Below are 23,699 nucleotides of genomic sequence, written 5' to 3' on the forward strand. Positions count from 1 at the left end.
ACGGATTAGGAAAAGGAAACAAAAGTTTTCTTGATTCGCGCCGTTAAGAGACTAATCTGATAATCAGCTTTTATTTGTCTCACTCTGGGAACCAAATGCGCAACTGAAACTGCTAAATAATTTATGCGCCAACAAAGGTACATTCACATTGGATGGCGTCGCATTAATATAACAGCATATCTCTATCAGGTCCATATGCACATTCTCTCACCTCAGTCTGTCTGATGATGTCATCCAAGGCGATGAGGCTCCGGCCGACAGACTGCTGTTCCTGCTGTTTGAGTCGGACCTCAACGTGTCTGACCATGGAGAGCAGGGCCACAATTCGCTGGTCGTGCTCCAAGCACTCCTGACGCAACAATGACGACTTTGGGAAAAGAAAGAAACTTCGATAAAACATCATAACATGTATAAATGTAGGCAGCAGAAAGGACCTTTTAAATAAATCTCTACATATCCTTCACACATTATCTGCTAACTTCTTACCTTGCCAGTCAAAGTTGTCCTCGCCTCTTTGTTTGACACAGTTTTTCGACTATCTCCGACATCGTCCTCTCCCTCCCCCCAACTCTCGGAGGCTGTATCAGACTCAGGGACTCCAGACGATTCAGACTCTGTCGAGGTGTCTTCTGAGAGAGAAGGCGCTGATTCCGGAGACTCAAGCTGCTGCTGTTGGTCTTTTGATTCGGGAACATTGGCGCTATCAACTTCTGGTGGTTGGTGCCTTCTCTTCTTCTTCCCTTTCCCCGCCGTTTTAGCTGGTAGCGTACCAGCAGCCATTGATTGAGCTGTGGGTTGGATGTCTGGTTTGCAGCCGACAGCCTCGTCAATGGGTTCGGCAGCATTCCTGGTTTCTGAATGGGATTCTTCTTTTCCATCAGATGCAACCGCTGCCAGTTGGACGTGTTCCTCAATGTGAGAATAGGGTTCCTCTGATTGATGTGAATATGTTGGACTTTGTTGGCTGGTCTCAGCTCCTTTAACATTAATTACAAATGTCTCCCCTTCAACAACTGAAGGTCTCACGACAGCCCTGGCTGACTGTGTGTCCATCTTCTGCTCTTTAGTGGAAGCTGAGTTATCTGAATCTGGTTGAATCTGTGCGGTAATTTTTGTTGTCACATCAGAATCCACTTTTTCTGTCTGTAACTCCTCAGTATCGGGCTCAGTTTTGTCCCTCACGCTGTGACTCTTAATCTTCTTGTTCTTCTTTTTACGTTTACTTTGCTCGGTTTCTTTAGGTTGGACCGACGGAGCCGTTTCAACATCTTCCTTTCCAAAGCTCCTATTCTGTTCTTTCTCATTTGAAGAAGCCTTGGTCTCCATGTCCTCCTTGACAGAAAGTTTCTTCTCAGTCTTATCTTCTTTGACCCTTCTCAATGTAATTTCATCTTCTTGGGCCCTCATCTCTTTGCCACTCTCTTTTGGTGAACCATTAGGTCTCTTGACACCATCATCATGACCCTCCACGCCATCAGCTTTAACTGGAGGAGTTTGTGTCTTTACAGTCTTGCCTCGACTCCCCTTCTTTCCTACCTCTTTGCGCATGGTCTGCAGCTCCTCAGCAGCCTGCTTCTCACTCACACTTTTTTCAAATACCTTTTTAAGAATGCTCTCTTTGGCTTTCAGTATCAGAGCCGCTTTCTCGTCATTTGGTAGAGCAGATTTCTGAGGGAACTCTTGCTCCTTCTTCTTCGTTTCTTCCCGACTGCTGTCTGGTTGTTCTGGTCGCTGAGAGACAGAATCCTTCTTTTCAACTTTCTCTTTCTGCTCCTCCCGTTTCCTCTCTCTTTTATCACCTATTTCGGTATCCTTCAATGAAGCAATTTTTATTGCATCTTGCTCTGGCTCAATGGAATGCTCTGTTGATGCAAGAGTGTCTGGAACTGCTTCCTGTCCCTGTTTTACCAAATCATTTTGAGTCTCAATATTCCTATCAATCTTTGCTTCACTTTCTCCTTTGGGATGCCATGGGGAAGCTACCTGACCTTGAATCTGCAATTGCTGGTATTCGTGTTGTGATGTAACTACATCAATGTCCTCAATTTGAAATGCTTGTTTTATCTCTGGAAGGTGTGTTTCTCTCTGTGCTTCAGTGTGCTTTCCATTCCTTTTATTCTTCCTCTTCTTCTTGCTTTTGCTCTCTGTCTCCTTGGGCGGAGAGGTCAACAACTGATCTGACTGCTCCTCGTCTTTGCTAGGTTTTTCTTTCGCCACTTGATTCTTGTCTTCAACATCATCTCTCTGTGCTGCCACATCACTCTTTCTATTAACCTCACTCAATTTGGACCCTTCAATGCCGTCTTTTCTTTTGTCATCTCTAAACTCTGCTGCCACAAAACCTGCCTGCTTTCCATCTTTAGAATAATGATGAACCACTGACGTGCTCTCATCACTGGGTCTACACTCCTTTTTCCCAATATTCACGGGTTCTTCACCCAACTTTAAAACTGACGCTTCTTTTCTGACCTCACCCTGTAAATCTTTGTCATCATGGACATGTGCCTGAGAGGATTCTCTCAGACCATCTCTGAAAACGTTCCCCTTTTGTGAATAATCAGTCTTACATGCACCCATGTGCACTCTCTCATCAGGCTTGTGATGAGGAAGAGGCTCTGATTTAGAGATGTTTGTCTGTGGCACAATCTCTTCTATGGCTTCCTGAACTCTTTTCTCAACATTAGTCACAAACTTACACAAGAGGTCTAAGGATTGGTCGGGCTCAACTGCAGCCTTTTCTTCAACTGACACTTCAATTTTGTCCTCTTCTCTCGTCGGGTCATAAAACAAAGACTGATCTGATACTACAGATGTCAATGTCTTTTCATTGTCCAGTGTCATTTCTAAATCTTTCTTTGAAAGTGGAGATCTTAAAAGCTCATCAGAATTTACGTTTGACCAGTTTGCTGGACTGTCTGGGCTTGACACTGACATAACAGCAGGGCTGCATGTGCCATTTGATGAGGCAACAGAAGGTGTCGCGCTACCTTCATCCCCACCCGTTTCCACAGAAGCCAATTTCTCCTGAATCTCGGAGGCTATGTCACTGGAGATCAGTTCTTTTGCAATGGCAACCTCAAGATTAGAGATTTGTTGTTCAGTGGCCGGATCAACTAAGCCTCCTTTCAAAAACTGTTTGGTGGCTATTACCCTGGCCATATTGTTGTCAACTAAACCTCTTTCACAGGCTTCAGATATGGGGAGCCTTTCTCCAGTACTGATGTCAATGATCCCTCCACTGTCTGCCTGACTTTGAAGCAGCCTCAATGCTGGAACTGGGTCCACTTGCTTTGATGCAACTGCCTCAGGAAGGGTCAAGATGTTTCTCGTCTGCGCATCCTGAACACCTCTGAAGGGTTTCACCTCCAAAAAACGTTTGCCTGTTTCAATATCTATCTTTCCCCTATTTACAAGCTCAGAATAAGGCACAATGTGTGCAGTTTCGGGGTCAAGCGCTCCTCGTGTTACAGCCAAAGAAGTCATGGCATCACTGGCAACATTCTCATCCAGAAGACCCCTAGAAACTGCCTGTGTCAATGTCAGTTTACATCCAGAGTCAGGGTCTAAAATGGCTCCGGTTGATGCCTGGAAAACGACAGCTTCTGGGTGAGATGAAGGGTTGACTTTTCCTTGGTAGATCCACTCTAGTTCTTCCAGCCCAGGCGCAATGGACCGATCCACTAGTCCTCTATCTACAGCATCAGGAACTGACAGCCTCATCCCTGAAGCATGATGTATTATACCACCCTCAGCCACCTGTCTTGCCAACACCTGATAAGCCTCTTCAGATCTAATCAACCCTTTCTGAATAGCTTGCTCCAGAGGAAGTGGAGACTTGGACTCTGGGTCAATAACACCTTCCATCTGTAGCTGTAAATTGGCTTTAGTGAGGGCTGTTGCTGAATCTGTATCCTTTCCTTTGTATGCCTTCTCTAGTGCCACAAGTTCTTCTCTTTGATCCTCCTCAATCAATCCCAGGTTTGCTGCTAGGGTGACAGAGACTTTCTTATCTCTACGTAGGTCAACAATCCCCCCAGACGCCACCTGGGCTTCCAACAATCGAGCAGCGGTGTTGGGGTCGATCAACCCTGCCTGAGCAGCCTCCCTTACCCCACAGATCTGCTTTTTTTCTACATCCATAACCCCTGCAAGCATTTTATCAGACTTCAGGACACTCCACATTAGATCTTCATCCAGTAAACCCTCCTGCATAACATCCTCCATGCTAAGTGACTCCCCGCTGCTCGCATCTAGGAAACCCCCAAACAGACCAGATTGAGCCATTAATTTAACTGCTGTGTGGCCAGGAAGGACACCTTGAGCCACTGCCTCATCTGGGAGCAGCTTTTCCCCTTCCTCTGTCATCAGACCTCCCTGTTTGAGCTCTAGGACTAGCTTTGCCAATTCAGCATCCTCCCCTTCCTTTTGCACTGCTGAGTCACGGATATCAATCTTAGGTTTAGCATGCTTCAAGTCAGTCTCCGTCATAGGCACCTTTTGTTTGGTCCTTTCTAATTCAGTATGGGAATGCTTTACATCTTTCCTATCGTCAGATTGTTTTGATTTACCATCTTCAGTTGCTTTTGCACCCAGTGGGATGGATTTGAAAGGTTTCGTAGCATTTTTTCTTTCTTTTGTTGTGGTTGTACTTATAGTCCCCTGCTGGCCACCACTATCCCTGGATTTAAATTCAGTTGCTACCAGTTCATTTGGGCCTTTAAGACTTTTAGCTGAAGCCATTAAACTTTCATTAAGGAATATTTCTTTCTTTTGAGCTTTTTCTTTAACATCTTTATCTACACACATGTCATTGTTCGCTTCAAAGGCTAAATCCCTCTCAGGAGTTACTGATGGTTTGTGCAGAAGTTTGGTGTCATTTTCTTCATCATACCCTTCTTCTAGACTACCTGTACCATTCCTCTTCACTTCTTTATTTGGTGTGACTACTACATCGGAACTTTCTTCTTTAACCTCTGTTTGTGTGTCACTTATCCCTACATCTGCCAAACTAAACTCTCTCACCATTTGCAACCCTCCCTGCTCACCTGTGGTCAAACTGCTTTGTGGCTCAACTTGACTTCCAGAGGCTCCAGCAATCAGTTCAGTAGCTTTGACCAACTCCCCTAAGTCAGGGTCGAGCAGGACCAATCTCTTTCCGGAATGCACATCCACATAGCTATGAGTCATGAGGTGAAACAGCAGCTTGTGTTTTGCTTGCTCTTTAGGATCCATTGCATTTGGTGGTGTTGCATCCCAAAGGCCTGCGGGAGATGATGAAGTCGATGGAGAGGATGGAGAGGGAGAGGTGCTGGTAGAACCCCAGCTAAAGCGATTTAGAGATGCGGTACCTGACTGGTTCATGCTGGAAAGAAGATCTGGGATGTGAGTGTTCTTTAAACAACTGACAACACTGGGCTTGAGGGCCTCTTCAGCAGCCTGGTTTAGGGGAAGCACCTTGAGGGTTTCTGGGTTGTACAAAGCCCCAATGGCATGTCGCTGCCTCAGTATGTTCCTTGAAAGCTCACCTGAGATCACTCCTTGTTGAAGAGCCTCAGCAATGGGCAGGAGTTCTCCAGATTGAGGCCAGAGTATTCCCATGAAAGCCCAAAGAGACTCAAGGACCAACAGAGCCAAATTAGGAGAGAGAAGATCCCTGCGTATGCTCTCTTCCAAATCCAGGCGTTCTCCACTGAAAGGGTCTAGAATTCCCCCATGTTGCAGCTGTCGCGCTAACATGGCCGAGGCTAGATCCTGGTCCATAAGCCCATGACGAACAGCCTCATGGACTGTCAACCGGTGGCCAGATCGTGGGTCAGCAATACCACCGGCAAAGAGCTGGGCTTCAAGAAGTCGTACAGTAACTTTTCGATCAATCAGACCTTCCTGGACTGCGCGGAATATGCCAACCTTTCTTCCAGACCGGAGGCAGACAGTTCCTCCGGGTTGCTGTTTGACAGCAAGGAGAAGAAGACCGGAGTCATCGTCGAGGACACAGCGCTCTTGTAGCTCGTGTAGGTTTAATTTTTCAGCTGTATTTGGATCGATCAGCTCTTTTTGTGGTTGCCTTGACTGCAGCTTGTTGAGGATTCTGGGAGTCAAAAGTTTCTTGACATCGGCTTGCTCCAAACTCATGTGTCCAATTGAGCTCCTCAGGCCTCCAGTGTTCATCTGGAGTTCTAAAATGCGAAGTCCCACCTCTTCTCTAATGAGCCCGAACTCCATTGCTGCAGCTACTGGCAACACATTTTGTTGTTGGTCATTGATAGACTTAGAATTTTCCACCAAAAGCAAGGCTCTCTCTAGCTCGGAAAGGGACTGTCTAGTGTGGGTGTCAATAAGGCCTTGAGCTAGACCTTGTTCCAGTGAAAGATTGAGAGGGGAGTCAGACTGGAGGAGCCCACCCATAATGAGCTGGACCTCCAGTAGTACATGGCAGGTATCCTGATCAATAAGACCACGTTGAGCTGCTTTGAACACTGGGAATGTTTCCACTGTTCCCAGGTCAATTACTCCGGCAATGGCAATTTGTTTCTACAAAAATAAAGAAAAACACAAATTTCAGTTAACATTCATTCCTCTAACAACAATGTGGTATGGCACTTTAAAACACTAAATTAATCAAGTTATGTTGCTATGCTATCATATTAATTATAATATTATAGTATATTATTGGCATAACCAGATGGTAGAATTAGAAAAAGAAGAAAACCCACAACCAGATGCCATAAGATCATATATATATATATATATATATATATATATATATATATATATATATATATATATATATATATATATATATATATATATATATATATAAATAAATTTGTTGTTTGCATGTTTCTTATTTACTTACTGTTACTTACTGCACTGCAATTCTAAAACAAGCACTAAGCATGCAAAAAAGCAACTAGAAACATAAAAAGCAGAAAAATACAATAGAGAACAAAGAGACACAAAAGAACAGAGATACGTTCTCAACACAAAGTGGATACAAATATCTAGTTGAGAGAACGGAGAGAAGAGAAAGCGAGCGCTACTTACCGTACGGGCGCATCCCGTGGCACACGCACTAATGGGCCAGCTTATGGCTCGGCAGAGCGAGGCGCGACAGGTGAGAAGCTGGTTGTTAGCAATCTGCATGCCACTCTTCATTCTGACTCCTATCACTGCACTGACACTAAATCCTCCTGCTCCCCTCACTTGAGGCTGGAAGGGGCTAATCGATATATAGAAGGTAGATACCAGTTGCAGATACCATGATGAATTGCAGATTGTTTTGCAATATACCATGTATCGCTTAAAATTGTTAGTACCCATTATCATTGGCAAGGTATTGGCCGTATTATCATATGGTTTACACTTGAGCTACCTTAACAGTAAACTGATCTGTTGATTTAGTGTAATTACAAATGTCCTGCTTTATTTTCTCTCTCCCATTCTGATCCTTGGCTCAGAGCTCGGATGTCCACAATTCTCCTTTGGCTGCTGTTAGTGGTTTTCAAGCAAAATGCTGGTTTAAGGTTTTACACATTAATAGTATGCATTAGAAAAAACACAAAAACTCTCATTCACACACACTCTGGTGAACTGGACACAACATGCTCAAAGGGTGAAGTGTTTGTTTTTTTGCATAGCTGGCCTCTGGTGCACGTACACTCAAAATCCCTCAAAGTATCTTTTTAAAAAGCGTCTCGGCTTCAGTGAGTACCCGCTGTCAAAACATAGAACATTCAAAGAGGAATTGGTCGTGAAGTGCAGCTGTCAAAACATAAGAATCATCATTAAGGATCTCTTGAAACCTGAAATTATCACACATTCAATCCATTTTCTGACAGATGTACCGTTTTGCATGTGGCTGGACAGGAATGACCATTCGAGAGCTGACTGTGCACATGTAAACGTGATGCAGAGTAAAACATATTTAACTGGAATGCGTTGACTTTATATGCAGTGGCATTCTTTCACTACTACATAAAGGGAAAAAAACATGATACTATATTCCACAGCTACAGAGATGATTGAAATGTGAAGGTGCATCTATTTCTTAAATGATAGTTTCTAAACGTGGATCCACAAAAAGCGGAGCTCTACAGCTTCTAGCTAACTGCTAGCATGACTTGTGTGCACCACGGAGACCATGTATTAATAACCATGTTAGCAGTTCAGCAGATGTGTTTACGATGATGACGATGACGATGATGATGACAAAAACTAAGGTGGGGATAGATGGTGAAGTGACTGCAGGCTTTTAGGAGAACAATGCGAGTCAGTGGAACACGACATGCTACGGCCCGATTCAGACGGTGTCATCCAGTGAATTCTTCTTTGCCCTTCAGTGTTAATTTGTAAAAACAAAATAAAAAGATTTTGTTCTATTATTTGTACCTTCTCCTTGAATGACAAAGGAGGAGGTCAAACAACAGTGCCAAAAATAAAATGGTATTTTTTGGATCATCTGGATACACGTCTGAACTGGGTCTGTGTTGTTTGTTAAACAGAGTCAATGAGTGAGACTCGTCAATAGTGATGATGTTTGTCAAAAATCAGTGAACACGCATCATGCTGTAGAATGCACACACACACTCTGGCTGGCCCACACTCGAACGCACGCTTAGCACACACGTGTTTACAGCGAAACCTTTTAACTATTACATTTTGACAAGCTGGCAAAACCTGAAAACACATTATGTTGTTCACAAATCGGCTCTTCCCCCCCTCTCCATTTGGCCCGCCCCTCCAACCGATCTACCTTTCTTTCCTCCTCTTTGGCCAGTTGCTGCTCCAGCTGCTGCAGCTGCTGGGTGGAGCTATCACACATCTGGTTGTAGGTGGCCGTCAGCCCGTCCAGCTGAGCCTCGACATGAGCACGCTCCTCTGGGGACAACCTGAGGTGGTCACAAGGGAGAAGGACAGAGCGGGTGGGCTTTATGAGTGAGTGAGAGAGATGAAACAAACCATTTGGTACATATTCCAGTACATATGACTGTAAACCTGTCCATTTGAAACATTCCCTTAATATTCCCCACCTTTGAGGTTTCATCCAATCCCCCCAATTCCACAGATTATTTGCATGTCTTTAAAGTTATACGAGTTATATAGTCAGTGCATTTATGACCTACAGGAGACGTCTCCATCAGACTTCATTGACAGAAACAGCAAGGTAAAATGACTGTTTTAGATAACTTTAGAATAACTGCTTCAGTTCCCCTCCAGAAGGAGCATTCTGACAGCGGTGAGAATATTCTAAATATAGCGTACACTTAAACTGGTAAAAATGTCCACAGCAGTACATTGTTTTGCTTCTGTGCTGGTTCCCCAAACTACAGCTGCTTTGGGTAAATACACCAACTATGGAGAATAACCTCATACAACCCCCCTTCCAAACATCTGATCTATCCCTGTGCGAGACTCGAGGACAAAGGTGAAGTTGTGTGTGATCTTACTTGCTGGCCTGTTTTGACTGCAGGAAGACCTGAGTGCTCCTGATGGCTTCAGCCACTTCATCCTTCTTGGCTGCCAGCTGTTCACTAATTGCCTTTAGAGGAACACACATGCATGATGCTCCATTTGTAAATTAAAACCACAATTCCCCTGTTCCAATTAAACAGCAAATTACAATTGAATTCATGAGGATGGGTTATCCTCTACATATATTTATATTCATAAACAGTTGGGACGACGTGTGAAATGTTCTACGGTCACCCCTCTGTAGAATAATATGTATAACCATGTTAGATTTCTGCTGTACCTGTTGAGCAGCAAGTGAGGACTCTGCGTTGGGGCCCCTGGTCCGTCCCTGCAGGCCTTTGACCCAGCCCAGCAGGTCTGAAACATGCCCCACCCTGGCCTGCTTCTCCTCCTCCACCTCTTTCTGCTCAGATGAAGAAAAGCAATTCAACACTTTGCACTGCAGTGACTTAATCTAGCCACACATTCCAAACAGGAGAGCGAAACAAAGCCCCACCTCTTCCTCTTCTAGTCTTCTCAGTGCATCGCTGATGTACTTTACGTGTTGGGTTGTCAAGGTGACCAAGGCTGTGTAGCGCGTGCGCAAGTCCATGAACTGCAGAGAGAAACGGCCAGGAACAAATACAAGATTTAGATGATCTTCATATAAAAAATAGTTTCTGATACTTATCACAACCTCTCTCTCTCTCTCTCTCTCTCCTCACCTCCTGAGTGATGGCGTCAGAGGAAGAGTGCATCCTCCTCCTTTTGATAGGCGACTTGTGCGTAGTTTCTACAAAGGCTCTGTAGGTCATCAGCTGCAGCTCGTAGTCCTGAAGAGTACAGCCGTATACACATGAGTAAGTTACATGCCTGCATTATGAGTGCACATAATGCAAGAGAGAGTATTTCAATGCATTAATGGAATACTAGTTTCAAAAGCAATTAGACGTCTGCTTGATTGTTGTTTGCGACACAGAACAACGACGACCAGATCCTTTGGACCGTCACAGAGAAACAGCTCCGTTACCTTCACTGAGGTGCAGTACAGTTTGGAGTGAGTCTGGCACTCGTCTAGTTTGGCCTGATTCTGTTCAATCTCAGATACTAATGCCTGAGGAAGGGAGTCGGACATAAAGACTTATTATTCCATGATAGAACATTTGATATTGATATTTCTAATCTCGGATAGTTCCTTAGTGTTACTAACCGTCTGCTGGGCCAGCTGTTCGGACAGCGCTTTGCTGTCCGTCTGTCCGGGTTGTGTGTTCTCCTGTCTCTCTGTCGTTTCTTCGATCCAGCTGATCAGAGCCGAATGGCCGCCTCTGTACTGCTGCAGGGCCGAGCCCAGGGCTTCTAGATCGGTCCGTCTGCAACAAGAACAGGGAAAGACTTTCAGAACATGAAACGAACAAAGTACAGTGCCCTGCTTGGGGTTTTTACTATTTTCTTAAATTACAAGCTGGAATTAAAATGGATGTTTATTTGGATTTTATTTAATGGACCGACTACATTTTTTATTGTTTTCAACAATTCTACACGATCATCTATTTTAAGTGGTGAGTGCATATGTATCAAGCCCCTTTGCAACGAAGCCCCTAAATAAGATCTGGTGCTACCAATTACCTTTAGAAGTCTCATTATTAGTTATATAAAGCCCACCTGAGAGCACTCCAAGTGCCACATGATCTAATGGAGCACTTTTATATCCATTTATTACAAAATGGAAGGAATATGGAACCCCAACAAACCTGCAAAGAGACGACCAAACCCCCCAGGGACCAGATGAGGAGGGACATTAATCAGAGAGGCAACCAAGAGCCCAGAGAAAACCACAGTATCGGACCACTTTAGGACATGTGGAGATGCCAAAAGGCGTGTGGGAGATCAAATGTCCAGTTTGTAATGCAACGTGATTGGAAAAAATGGCAAGAGGGCCCTGTATCCACTATGAGAATGTTTTTAGAGAGACAATATATTGTTGCCTGTTCTCTGATAATCCTCACACTGACCATCACTCTGGTAACCCTTCACCCCAGTCCTGCTCACCGTGTCTCCATCTGTCTCTTGACTCCGCTCCACCTCTCCGCCATCTGATTGGCTCTCTCCTGGTAGCGCTCCAGCTCGGCGCTGCGGTCTGGGTGGAGCCTGCTGAGCTGGGAGCCCGCCTCTTTGGCCCGACCCACCTCCGACTGCAGAGCCTGGAAGACGCCCTCCTGCTCGAATAGTTCAGCCTGCCACCTCTGGAGAGAGATCGGAGGATGCAGCCAAACGGTTAAATAGCTTCACGACATGACGTCTGAGTTGATGTGACAGCGTGTCCCTTACCCCGAGTTGATCTCTGAGGCCTTGAATGTTCGCCGTGTCAGCAGGAACGATGTCCTCTTCACTTAGCCTGCTCTCGTTCTTCCTGACCTGGCTCTCTGCTTCATCCAGGCTGCGCATCAGGATGTCCACCATTTTTAACCTAAAGGAGGTCAAAGGTAAAGAGTGAGTGACACGTTCACGGATATTTCTGAGTTGATCGATAAACGGCAAGAGGAAAAGGCTCACGAACTTTTCCAGGTAGACGGTGGAGAGGTTGTGCAGTTTGTCCGTCTTCTCCACCGCCTGGTTGAGTTCCGACCGGAGGCCGGGAATGCTGGAGGACGTCGGCTTCTCCTCGAAGAAACTGACGCAGCGGCGAGAAACGTCGCCAAGGCTGGAGCGCACGCCATCCAGCTCCGTCTGCAGCTTCTGCACGAGAATGTGAAACAAGGGGTTAATAGCGTCCTGGTGACCAAACTGGAATTCAAAAAGGAATACTGGCCAGTGTTTTCCAGTAAAAGCTCCTCTTTATAGTTTCCCAAGAGGAGTTTAAATGCTGATATTAATTATTGCCCGTTGCAGCCAGCAGATGGGGCTCAAACTAACCTCCTGCTCCGCTATCTGGACAGTGTTGTCAGCGCTGTCACCTGACAGCCGGCTTGGGGGCGGAGTCTGAATCCCCTTCATCAGAATCTGCTCGGCCTCATTTAAACGAAGTGTAATGTTCTGCAGTTCCGACAGGTACGAACGGGAGACCGACTCGTCCTTCTCCACTGGAGGGAGGAGGAGAGAGAGAGAGGAGAGAGAGAGAGAGAGAGGAGAGAGAGAGAGGAGAGAGAGAGAGGAGAGAGAGAGAGAGAGAGAGGAGAGAGAGGAGAGAGAGAGAGAGAGAGAGAGAAAGAAGAGTTATTCGGGGCCTGAACAGGAACACTGCAGCCATTTTTTTTTACATATTTCCCACTGAGATGTAATGGAGTAGAGGTTTTAAGTGGGATGACAAGAAAATACCTCAACGTACATGAGTACATGTACTTGTTACCACAACTGTTAGCAATCTAAGTGTTAAAGAGGTGTGTGTGCATCCAAGAGAGTGTATGTGTGTCCCACCGGTCTCCATGTTGAGCAGCAGGTCCTCGCAGTGCTGCTGGGCCTGCTGGACGTCCTTCTCCAGCTCTCGTCTCTCGCTCGCCGTGAACACGGAGCTCTCTTTGCTGTCGGACAGGAAGTCGGCCAGCTGGGACTCCAGGTGATCCAGGACCTGCTGCCGCTCCGCCGGGGCCTGACAGCGAACCTGACAGGTGAGACACAAGAGGGAGACGGTGAGGAGGAGGAGGAGGAGGAGGAGGAGGAGGAGGAGGAGGAGGAGGAGGAGGGGAGCGGGATACACTGGAAAAGGAAGACAACATATCGCAAACAGGGCGAAGAAAGAAAAGAAGACCATGTCTCACCGTGTCCAGGTTCCATCCGGAGACGGTCCTGATGTCTTTGAGCAGGTAGTGCCAGGACACCACACTCTTCATGTTCACATGCAGCTCATGCCACAGAGACATGACCTTCTGGTACAGCTGCTCTGCCCTGCGCGCACACACAAACACACACGCACAAAACGGGTTTCCTACCACTTCCTGACATATTATAGAAATCAGAAACCAATTCCTCGTGCATGTGTCTCACCTGCTGGCTGTGTCCATGGCCTCCTGGTTGGGAGGTGGGACGGTGAAACACACTGAGGGGACCATGGCCTCGTTCCCCGTCGTGCTGATCACCTTCCACTTGGTCCTCTGAGAGTTGTCCTCCAGCACACACTCCTCGCCGCGGGTTATCGTGATCTGAGAGGAGGCGTGAGAAGGGGGATGGATCGAGAACGAACGGAAGGAGGGGGAAAGAGGGGGAAAGAGGGGATGGTGGTTATGGGAATACGAATGTTGGGAGTGAGGTAGGGAGCGGGAACAGATGAAGACAACGTGAAGAACAAGATGGGAAAGTGAGAGAGGGTTTTGGTGGTTCAACAGAAATACCACAGAGGTTAGAAAAGGGGGGATGGATGGTGGAGGGATTAGAGGAAAAAGAGGACAAATCGAGGAGGAGAAAAGTGAAAACATGTAAACCAAAAGTCGAGAGCAACAAACTCATAATGCAACACAAAATACAAAACATTCATGAATTTCATGAAGTTAGTAGAAGCCCGAAAATGATATGACATTAGAGGCCTTGACACGGGAACGATGCCATGTGGACTGAAAGCTGCACTTAAAAGGGACCGTTAAGACTTTCTGAAGTGTGGTTGTATGAGGAATTTATTCAGAGCCCTCTAGAGCAGGTGGAGTTACCAGCAAGGGAGCAAAGAAATATACGGCTGGAGACCGGGACAGCAGCAAAATGTATGGATTAAAAAACCTAACAGCACTTTGCCACTAAAAACGGTAAGTTTACACACAATACAAACTAACTAACCAGCAGACAGACTACTGTGTTCTGCAAGGTAAAACTACTTCTTTTGTCAAAGGTGATATTCTAAATATAATGCACACTTAAACTGATCTACAGCAGTACATTGGTGCCGTCCGCTGTAGGTCAACACACTAGTGATGAGTCCCTCATACAACCCCACTTCAAAGCATTCCAATCATTCCCTTAAAGTCAGGCTTATTGATAACCTGGGCTGGGTTTCACAAAGTAGTGAAGATTAGTTACAACAACTAAAACAACCAGCAGTGACGTGGGAATATAAAGAAACTCAGCACGGGACAAAAACAAAGTAAAAAAAAAAAACTAAAACAAACACACAACACTGTGGAGGAGTGTTTTAGGGCTGCCTCCCAACCCACCACCCTCTGTCACCCCCTCCCTGCACACACCCATCATCAACACATCCATAATGCACATGGAATGTAAACTAAAAAGTTTAAAGCTGCGATGTGTTATTGCCTGACTGAATGAGGGCGTGTTAAATCCAGTTCAGTACAGCTCACTGATCGCCACCTGCCCTTATCAGCGCTGATGCTCATCCTCACCTTTCACCTCTTTGGCGGTCAGTGTGAAAGTATTGGTATGTAGTAGTACAAGAAAGTGAATACATGGTGGACACACATGGAGATGAAACTGTGTGTTTGTGACTGCTATGCTCTCTCTACTGTCTACATTCAAACTGACATCGGCCAATAAGAGGTGGCAACCAGGGCGTGTGTGCAGTGTGAGAATCTGAGGTGAGAGAGGGAGAATATAGGCAGCTATACCTGAACGTTTGTCTTGCGAGCCCAGAGGAAGGGATGAGGAAGAGGAAGAGGAGGGTGGTGAGAAGGGAAAGGTAAAAAAAAAAAAAAAAAAAAAAGGTACATGAGGGTATGGAGAGAGAAAGGAGGAGACACGGGAAAGTGAAGGAGAGAAAGATTACTTTTGGTCACATGCACGTTTGCCAGCACACACTGATTTGTTTTAGCAGAACTTTCATCTCCCATCCCTTTTGTTCTAGATTGGTGATTCTGTAGAAGACCTTCCTTTCTTCACCTGGATACAACACCTCACATTTAGAATGCTTCAATGGACGAACTGACCCCCGAGGAATCGGACATGGAGAAATAAAAATAGCAGGCTGCCCGTGTTGCGGGGAGGCGCTGGTTTTCAACCGGGGCCGCAAGAGGGGATGTTTAATTAATTCAAGACAAATGTTTAATTCATTGGCTCTTAGATTCCCTGAGGACATCACAGCCAAGAGGGAGAGGAAGGGAGGAAGACTTTCAGCTCTACACTCATTAATCGCTTCTTTACTTCCTGTCTTTTGGCTGCTTACAAAGATATAGTCACATATATATATATATATATACATATTTTAAAATGATGGGTCATTAGTCAGCTTACAAATCGAGTGTTGCTATTTATAGTTGACCGTAAAAGTAGAGTGAAAACAATGTTCTACTATTCATCAATAGGGACCACCTGGTGGAGAGAAGAGATTGTGTAGACACTCATCAATTGAAAAATTAAAATAAAAACTAAATTTCCCTGCATGGAGGAAGGAGCCATAATAGAGCAGCCACAAAGTGGGAGGGGGCTTGGGGAGGGGGCGGTGAGGGTTAAAACAATAGAGTTGGTGAAGTCAGTTTGTCACAACCGCGTCCTGCAAGTCAACGGTTCCTGATACATCACCGGTTTCCCAGAGCTGAGATGGGAAAAGCCAGACTGGCTCATTTTATGGTATGTGGTGGGTCCCCATACCTCTATCTGTCTGTAGTCGCAGATGGCTCTGATGGGCGTTGTGGCCCCCAGGGTGCTCTCTGCGTTGCGGGGCCGGAGCTGCACCACCGCCTTGGCCCGGCCCACCAGGCTCGCCACCGTGCTCCGGTACACGATCAGCTGCTCCTTCTCCTCCTGCGGGACGGAGGAAGCATTAGGACCGCCGATCACTTCACGGCGGTTAGTCGGTCTCAGAGGAATAATACAAATAATATAATAATATTCAATTTACTGAATGAACATCATGCTGTATTGCAGAAGACTTAAAACTAGAGATTGAGACCATAAACTCATGTTCACAATCTTCTCATTGACTTCTATACAATCAGATTTATTTTTGAAGTGGTCGAAACATGTTGGCTTTTTTAATAAATGCTTTTTGATGTAATATTGTTAACATTTTGGAGAGCATGGAATACTTTCTGTCTTACTCGGTCATTTTGTGAGGTAGTCAGTTAATTCTGTTAGAAACTGTCGAGACATTTGGCCCAAACACTCAGGGTGGCGCTAAAGGAGAAGTCAGTAGGATTCATCCTGGGAGATGGTGGTGGGCTGACTGCCATCGGCCCCTTTAATGTCACTGTACATCTTTCTTTAAGTTATGTATTTTACACCAAAGAAGTGTGGATTATGAACAAGTAGCCCCTGTGGTGGACTGCCTGACTCACTCTCCATGAGACATTTTAAAAGGTGAGCTCTTCCACCCTAGAAGAAGTAGATTTGTATTAAATTCATGTCTGGCCCCCAGCAGAGAGAGTAATTAAGGGTTTATTAGAGAGAGACAAACAGCGGGGAGAGAGGTACCGACGCAAAGAGATGGATTGAGTGAGAGGTGGAGCAGAGTGAGACCGAACCAGGGAGGTGAGGGCAGGTGGGGGGGGGGGGGGGCGCGTTATAAATAACTTAAATTACACCCCAGAAATGAATTTCACACTGACACAGCGGTCGCTGCAGTCTGCACGACGTGAACAAGTCAAACGACAAGCTGGAGGGAACACAATTAATCAGGAGAGCAAGTTCAAACGTGGAGGCATGAAGAAGTAAAAAAATAATTAGTATCACAAGATCAACCACCATCGCTATGAGAACACTTTGATTATCAGAGAAGCGTTGCTATGCTCTCTGGAGCTCTCGGTGGGATAGTCCTATGATCACATCCAGAGACGTAACAAATGACAAAGATGAACCGTCTTCAGTGGCAGGAAAAGCTTACCATCTATGGAGAAGTAGTTCAATATTACAATATTAATCGGACATTGATATAAGAGAAAGTCTCATGAGAACCATAATCTCTGCATGATAGAGAGGGAAAGGGTGGATGTAATATACTCTCCTCGATTGTGAACAAAAGGTTCTGCTGTTTGTTTGTTTTTCGTAGTATCATAAACAGACAAAGCACAGCAGGACTAGAAACTAGATAGATGCAATGAATAGCTGCAATCAGTGTTCCATCATACGTGCGGCTATGGACATACGCGGCACGGTCACAGGGCTGCACACGGAGCCTGTGAAAAGAGCAGCTGTTTGTGACACGCGCCTCTTTATTGAGGGTACGCTCACTTCTTCCGGCCTGTGGAGCGCTGCCCACACTAACACTGCCATCTGCTTCAAGTCAGAGGTGTGTGTGTGTAGAAGGTATGTGTGAAAATGGCAGTCTAACAAATGGGACACGGAGAGGGAGGAAGGGGAAGGTGCTGCGGCTGCCCGAGGCACAGCAACAATCAAGGGGATGCTACTGCAGCGCTATGTTGCTCGGTGCTACGTGGACATGGAGAACTAGTTCGATGTGTCCTGAGCTCAACGCCGCCCAAGACACTTGTGATTGGTTGAAATAACGACAAACAAGCTAGAGCTTTATTTTCTTTCCCCTGAACCGGATTGATAATGTGTAGAGCCAGACACCGTGCTGAGGAGAATGGGCGAGGGGAAACATTCATCAAGTTCCTGCTCTGTTTTGGATACTGAGAACCTTTTATTTTGAAAGGAAAGCCCCTTCCTGGATTGATCGTACTGTATAAAAGACTTCACTCAACTTCTTCTGTTTCCTAGAGAGTATCTTCGATACATTTGAGTCAGGTGCTTTGCTCAAGGGCCCCGTCGCCAGTGAGGAAGTCAATTCATTAATTCAATGAATCTGGTGCCTGTATTTACTGCAGTTGGTTCAAATCAAAGGATGGAGGAGTTCGAAAATGTGACATTTCTTTCTGTGTGTAGTTGCCAGAGTCGGCCATAAAGGTTTGACCAGTGTGGCGCTCAGAACTGGAGGTGAAAACCGAAGGGGGACAGGTACCATTGAGTCCTGCAGCAGGTCCTCCAGTTTGCTCAGTCTGCTGTTCTTGTCACAGGTGTACTGTCTCTTGATGGTTTCCTGGAGCTGGCGCAGGTACGACTCGCAGTCCCGAGCATCCCCCATGAACTGACACGGGAGACAGGAATAGTAAACATTAGTGGAAGGATTTTCACGGGGACCTGTAGAGGACGGGGAACAAGGCTGGTATCAAGGAGAACAGCCAGCGGTCTCCGTGGGGATTGGGGGAAGAAAGCTCACTTTGAAAGCTCACTTTCTCACTGGCGCAGAGTTGCAACAGTATTTCGTGGCCTCACCTGGAAGTACGCCGTGTTGTCCTTGAGATGCTGCTCCACGCACACGCAGAGCTGGTTCACCCACTGCCCCTGAGTCTGCAGGGCCGCGCTGTACGCCTGAAAGCACGCAGAGAGAGAGCGAGCGTCAAAGAAGCGTCGCTACGGGGTAATAACGGAGATGCTGATCGGCACAGACAGCCAGTGGGTTCTTTTGTCAACTGTGCAGTAGCAGAGAATAGGCAGCATGAACATGTAACCGAGTATGAAAAACAAATCCCAAAGTCATCAGAATGCTCTGAGGAATTATATAATATTGTTTTCTTCAAAATAATTATTCTTTTTCTGTAGTTAAACCTGTAGATACCCATTTGATTACATAGTACCGCCGATGTGTTTTAAGTTAGCGCTGTTAGCCTCTAGCTGACCCAGAACAGATAATCAATATGCTCCTCTCTCGTAAAGCCCTTTTAAGGACACGCAGTATATTATATAGACTTAAGAGCTTTTCAAAAAAAATAAAAAATAAAGAAAGCAGACAAAATGATTAAAAAGCCCTAAATGTCCCTAGTGAGGCAGTAATGTTTCTATTGGATAACATTAGAAATTCAAACTGTTTGGCAAAAAGGTTTCCAAAAAGGTCACAATTCACCTTCTGGCCTTTTTAATCCAATTTACATTTATAGACTTCTAAAAATGCAACCAAACTAAATACCATGAAGAGCAGTCGAGTGGAAAAAAAAAAGAGGGACTTTATCAAAAAGCATTTAAGGTTGAGCCGCTCCAACGAACGAGTCTCAGAGGCACAAGCCGACATGTTCAAAGGCTGTTCAGTCCCAGTGAGTAAGTCACAGATTCACCTCCACAGTCTGTTTGGCTGGGTGGTTCTCCAGACACAGGCGGTTGGCCGTTTCCTGGAGCGACCGCATCACATCTTGTTTCTCGTCCAGCTCCAACCTCATTTCCTGCAAACAGAACAGGAAAAGCCGGGTGGTTACAGTAGATTACTGGCTTTATAGTTTTATGGCACCGGCCTGGTTTGTGTGTGCGTAAACATGACAGATGTGTGTGTAAAAAACATATTTGGCTATTATATATTTCCGTTCCGTAGTAACTGTGCAGGGAGGCTTGTTTTATGGATGCCTCTCATTCATTTCCTTTCAACAAACACCTTCCAGAGGTCTGCGGCGTGTTGTTGATGTTGTGCGATCTCCACAGGAAGGTGGGCGGGCCCTTCCTCTCCACTCACGCTGTATAAGTCTCTCTTGGCGTTCATGCCGGCGTTGTTGTCGCTCCAGTCGAAGGCGATCTCCTCCTCCTCCCTCTCGTTGAGCCAGATCAGCTCCTCGGTGCAGTGCGACACGAATGCGTGCAGGCTCTCCAAGCTCCGCAGGCGCCATGACGAATGTTCCTATGGCAACCACACAAACAGACGTCGTCGTCATGCTGATCAGCAGTGCAGAGCGAAACTGCTTGTTGGCTTTAGTACGTTTGAAGGGATTTTAAAATAAAGTTACTGTGACGACAACAACCGTGGGTGACAAAGGTCACTGAAGGTGTTGAGGTGGGAGAACTAGATTCTTCTTTTATTTAGTTGACATATCAAGTCAACGTTTTCTACAGAAGGTGTTTTGAATTTCTTTTATAAATCAGAAAAGAACAGCTGTTAAAAAAAAAAAAAGTTGTATAAAACAGGCATAAACCTGATATAGGAATAAAAACCTCATTAAGAACCTTCATAATTCTTAGATTATTTATATATATATATATATATATATATATATATATATATATATATATATATATATATATATATATATATATATATATATATATTTATGATCTTGCCAATCAATTCCAGTGTTAGGAATTAATAATATACTTAAATCCAGAAATATATTAAAAGACAAGCAAGAGGCAAAGACAAAGAAATCAAAGGCTTTAGGGAAAGGAGCAAAAAAAGAGCAGATGCAAAATGGAGTGTTCTTAGCATGAGAGTCCTGTCATGGTGTAATGGGATTAGGACTGAGGAAGGGGGTGAACTGTGAGACAAAGAAGTGTTGCCACTAAAACATGCAGACAGACAGACAGACAGACAGACAGACAGACAGAGAGACAGACAGAGAGACAGACAGACAGGCAGGCAGACAGACAGACAGACAGACAGACAGACAGACAGACAGACAGACAGACAGACAGACAGACAGACAGACAGACAGAGAGACAGAGAGACAGAGAGACAGACAGACATTTCTCAGAGACTGACCAGTAGTTTGCAGTACTGGTGCTCCAGCTTGGCCAGGGTTTCAGAGTAACTGCTCTTGAAGTTGGGAGACACTCTAGCCTGAAAAGTAAAGTAAAGGAAAGTAGAGCATCGTCACAAACCCGTGGCTCTCAGCCCGGAGACCTCCGCGTGTGCGTAGGAGCGACGTGTACGTACCTCGTAGCTGCGTGCCTCCTGCAGGCTGCGCATGAGCTCCTCGATGGCGGTGTTTACGGCGTTGTGCTCTTGGAGGTTGTTTTCCACGGAGGGGAGGTCGGCGCCCCATTCGGCTCGCTCCAAAAGGTCCTGAGACGCACAATATTTGAATTTCTATTGTTGTATTCTATTGTATTGTTTCAGTTGAATGTGTTCTCAGGCTTGTAATGCCTTTTGAATGTAGAGTTGTTGATGTTGTTGTGGTAATATTAATGGAAGAATTAATCACATTTTTTCCTCAAAATATATATGCTTTACAATAAATGAACTGTTTTCTTGTCATCAATCATTTTATTCATGCGTCCTAGGAATGGAGCAATGTGAGGTTTTGCATCTCTTTTTTTTTCTCCGTTCTATTTCATAGACTAAATCGAATAATCAAGACTGAAAACCCATCAACAGCTATGGTTTCTGACCTGCGTCTCCTCCACCCATCCGAGCAGCTCGTAGATGAACCTCAGGCTCCCTTCGTCCTCCGATGACGACATGGCCACCAGCTGGGAGCGAGCCGTGGGCCGCCGCAGGAGCGCGGCACCGACGGCCCCCACGGCCCCCAGCAGGGTCTGGCCCAGCGTCGGGCCGCCGTCCGTGGCTCTCTGGCTGGGCTGCTCTGCCCCAATGGTGCCCAGGGCCTGGGAGAAGTGGCCCTTCCTGTAGACGCTGGAGCACTGCAGTCTGAGGGAGACCAGCTCCTCTTGAAGGCAAGACACTCTGAGGATGTGAGAAACACAGAAATAGTTACTTACTAATTCCTTTCCCAGAGTGGATTTCCTTTAAAGATGCAGTGATGCCATATAGAGACAATAAGCATTCAATCAGCATCTCAACTGGTTCATTTTCTGCTCCTCGGGGTTTCTCAATGACACCATAACAAAACAAGGGGTTTGGCGACATGAAGAGGTGTGGGATCGTGGGACTTGTTGGGTTTATAACCAATGCTGTCATTCTAGTGTTCATTGTTTTTATTAAAGCTCTCACATTTCTAAACAAACGGACCGGCAGATTAAAACCACTGAATAAAGCAGCTTCACGTTTCACATTTGGGTTTCTCTGACGCGGTTCGGTGGACACGAAACGTCCAGAACTTGTTTCTCTGATACCTTAAAGTCCAGTTGTTCATCCGGATATAATATATAGTTAAAAACAACCAAGATCTAAAATTTTTCTCGAAAAGATGTGGCATATAACTGTATAAAAGAATAAAAAGACTGACGCCTGCACAAAGGAGACATGACGCAATGGTGACTAGCTTTCTCTGGGTTTAGAAACATTTGTAAGTACACAACTCATAAATATGACAGGTTACATATTAAACCTTGAAATGGTTAAATTACAAGAGAATCAGAAGACCAGAATGCAGAGTGATGGAAAAAATTAATCCGTCCTTCTTGAAAAGTATGTTTCTGTCAGAATGCAGATATATTAATAATAATTAATAGTTGCATTAACAGGCATCTCACGATTTAATTACGTTTTTTAATAACTCATGGAGAGGCATGGTGATGAGCATCTTTCTTTTGACTGATTATTAAACCAGAACAGCCGAAGAGAAAGCACATTAACTGCAGCAGATAATTAGAAGATTTAATGGCAAAGCACAATGGGCCTTGTTGACCAATAATGAAGTGTGATGAGCCGTTTGTACTAATGAATCACACAAGGACCACTTTGAGAAGGGTTTTAACCCGTTTGAGTAAACCAAACTCACCGGAACACCAGCTGCTCCACCTGGTAGTACTTCTCATTATGGAGGACCTTGAGCTCCTGGTTGAGTTGTCTGATGAGAGACTCGCAGTCCTGCAGGTAGCACGCCAGCTCCCTCTCACACTGCACCGCCTCGCCGCTCTCCACTCGAGACATGTCCTGGACACCACGGCAGGGTGGGATGAGCTTTATTGCTGATGTGGTACGGCTCTTTTTCCACGAGCTATGATGTTCTAATGTTCGGTGTTCCCTCGGCCATAGATTCAGTGAACAATACAGAGAAACTAAATCCAGCAGCAACTAAAAGCCAGATTACTTTGGTTTAAGTTAAACATATATCAATTAAAGTATATGTTAAAGTGGCTACGTGGATAAAGTAAAAAAGATTCTTGGCAACACAGCCCAAAAGGTTAAAGATGGTAGTGGCAAAAAGAGAAAGAACTGGCCCACTTGTCAAAGTAGTTTGTGTTCACAAAGCCTCTCACGGATAATCAACATATTGTGAATTACCACGCCAAATGATCCAACATGCACCGAACATAAGGAAGAGTACTCACAGCCTGGAGTGTGTTCTTAGCGAGGGTGAGCTTCTCCTCACCGTCCAGAGCCATGTTCTGGATCTTATTAGCCCTCTGGAGCAGCAGTTCTAGCCTGAAAACACACACAGGCCACCCACAGAGGTTAAAAGGGCATGTCTCTGAAAATCACACAAAAGACTTGCATCAGTGTTTGAGTGAGTGTGTGTGTGTGTGTGTGTGTGTGTGTGTGTGTGTGTGTGTGTCTGAGAGAGTGAGTATGTGTGTGTGTGTGAGAGAGTGATTAGGTGTGTGTGTCTGAGAGAGAGTGAGTATGTGTATGAGAGAGTGAGTATGTGTGTGAGAGAGAGAGTGAGTATGTGTGTGAGAGAGAGAGAGTATGTGTGTGTGAGAGAGTGAGTATGTGTGTG

General features: G+C 45.3%; 1 protein-coding gene across 1 annotated transcript in view; it reads right to left on the reverse strand.

Annotated features, from left to right (window-relative positions):
- The window catches only part of macf1a (microtubule actin crosslinking factor 1a), a 124,876-nt gene that overhangs the window by 68,212 nt on the left and 32,965 nt on the right, over nt 1–23,699 (reverse strand). Inside the window, 26 exon segments of the mRNA XM_034544444.1 lie at nt 212–367; nt 487–6,531; nt 8,753–8,888; nt 9,447–9,538; nt 9,752–9,874; nt 9,968–10,066; nt 10,176–10,283; nt 10,481–10,564; nt 10,661–10,820; nt 11,500–11,693; nt 11,779–11,917; nt 12,008–12,186; nt 12,364–12,530; nt 12,865–13,048; nt 13,206–13,332; nt 13,432–13,586; nt 15,973–16,125; nt 18,281–18,406; nt 18,595–18,690; nt 19,431–19,535; nt 19,820–19,981; nt 20,837–20,914; nt 21,011–21,139; nt 21,466–21,760; nt 22,758–22,912; nt 23,311–23,404. Of these exon segments, the coding sequence (XP_034400335.1) occupies nt 212–367; nt 487–6,531; nt 8,753–8,888; nt 9,447–9,538; nt 9,752–9,874; nt 9,968–10,066; nt 10,176–10,283; nt 10,481–10,564; nt 10,661–10,820; nt 11,500–11,693; nt 11,779–11,917; nt 12,008–12,186; nt 12,364–12,530; nt 12,865–13,048; nt 13,206–13,332; nt 13,432–13,586; nt 15,973–16,125; nt 18,281–18,406; nt 18,595–18,690; nt 19,431–19,535; nt 19,820–19,981; nt 20,837–20,914; nt 21,011–21,139; nt 21,466–21,760; nt 22,758–22,912; nt 23,311–23,404 (9,541 nt within the window).

This window comes from Cyclopterus lumpus, chromosome 11 (assembly GCF_009769545.1).
Source record: "Cyclopterus lumpus isolate fCycLum1 chromosome 11, fCycLum1.pri, whole genome shotgun sequence".
Taxonomy (NCBI): Eukaryota; Metazoa; Chordata; class Actinopteri; order Perciformes; family Cyclopteridae; genus Cyclopterus; species Cyclopterus lumpus.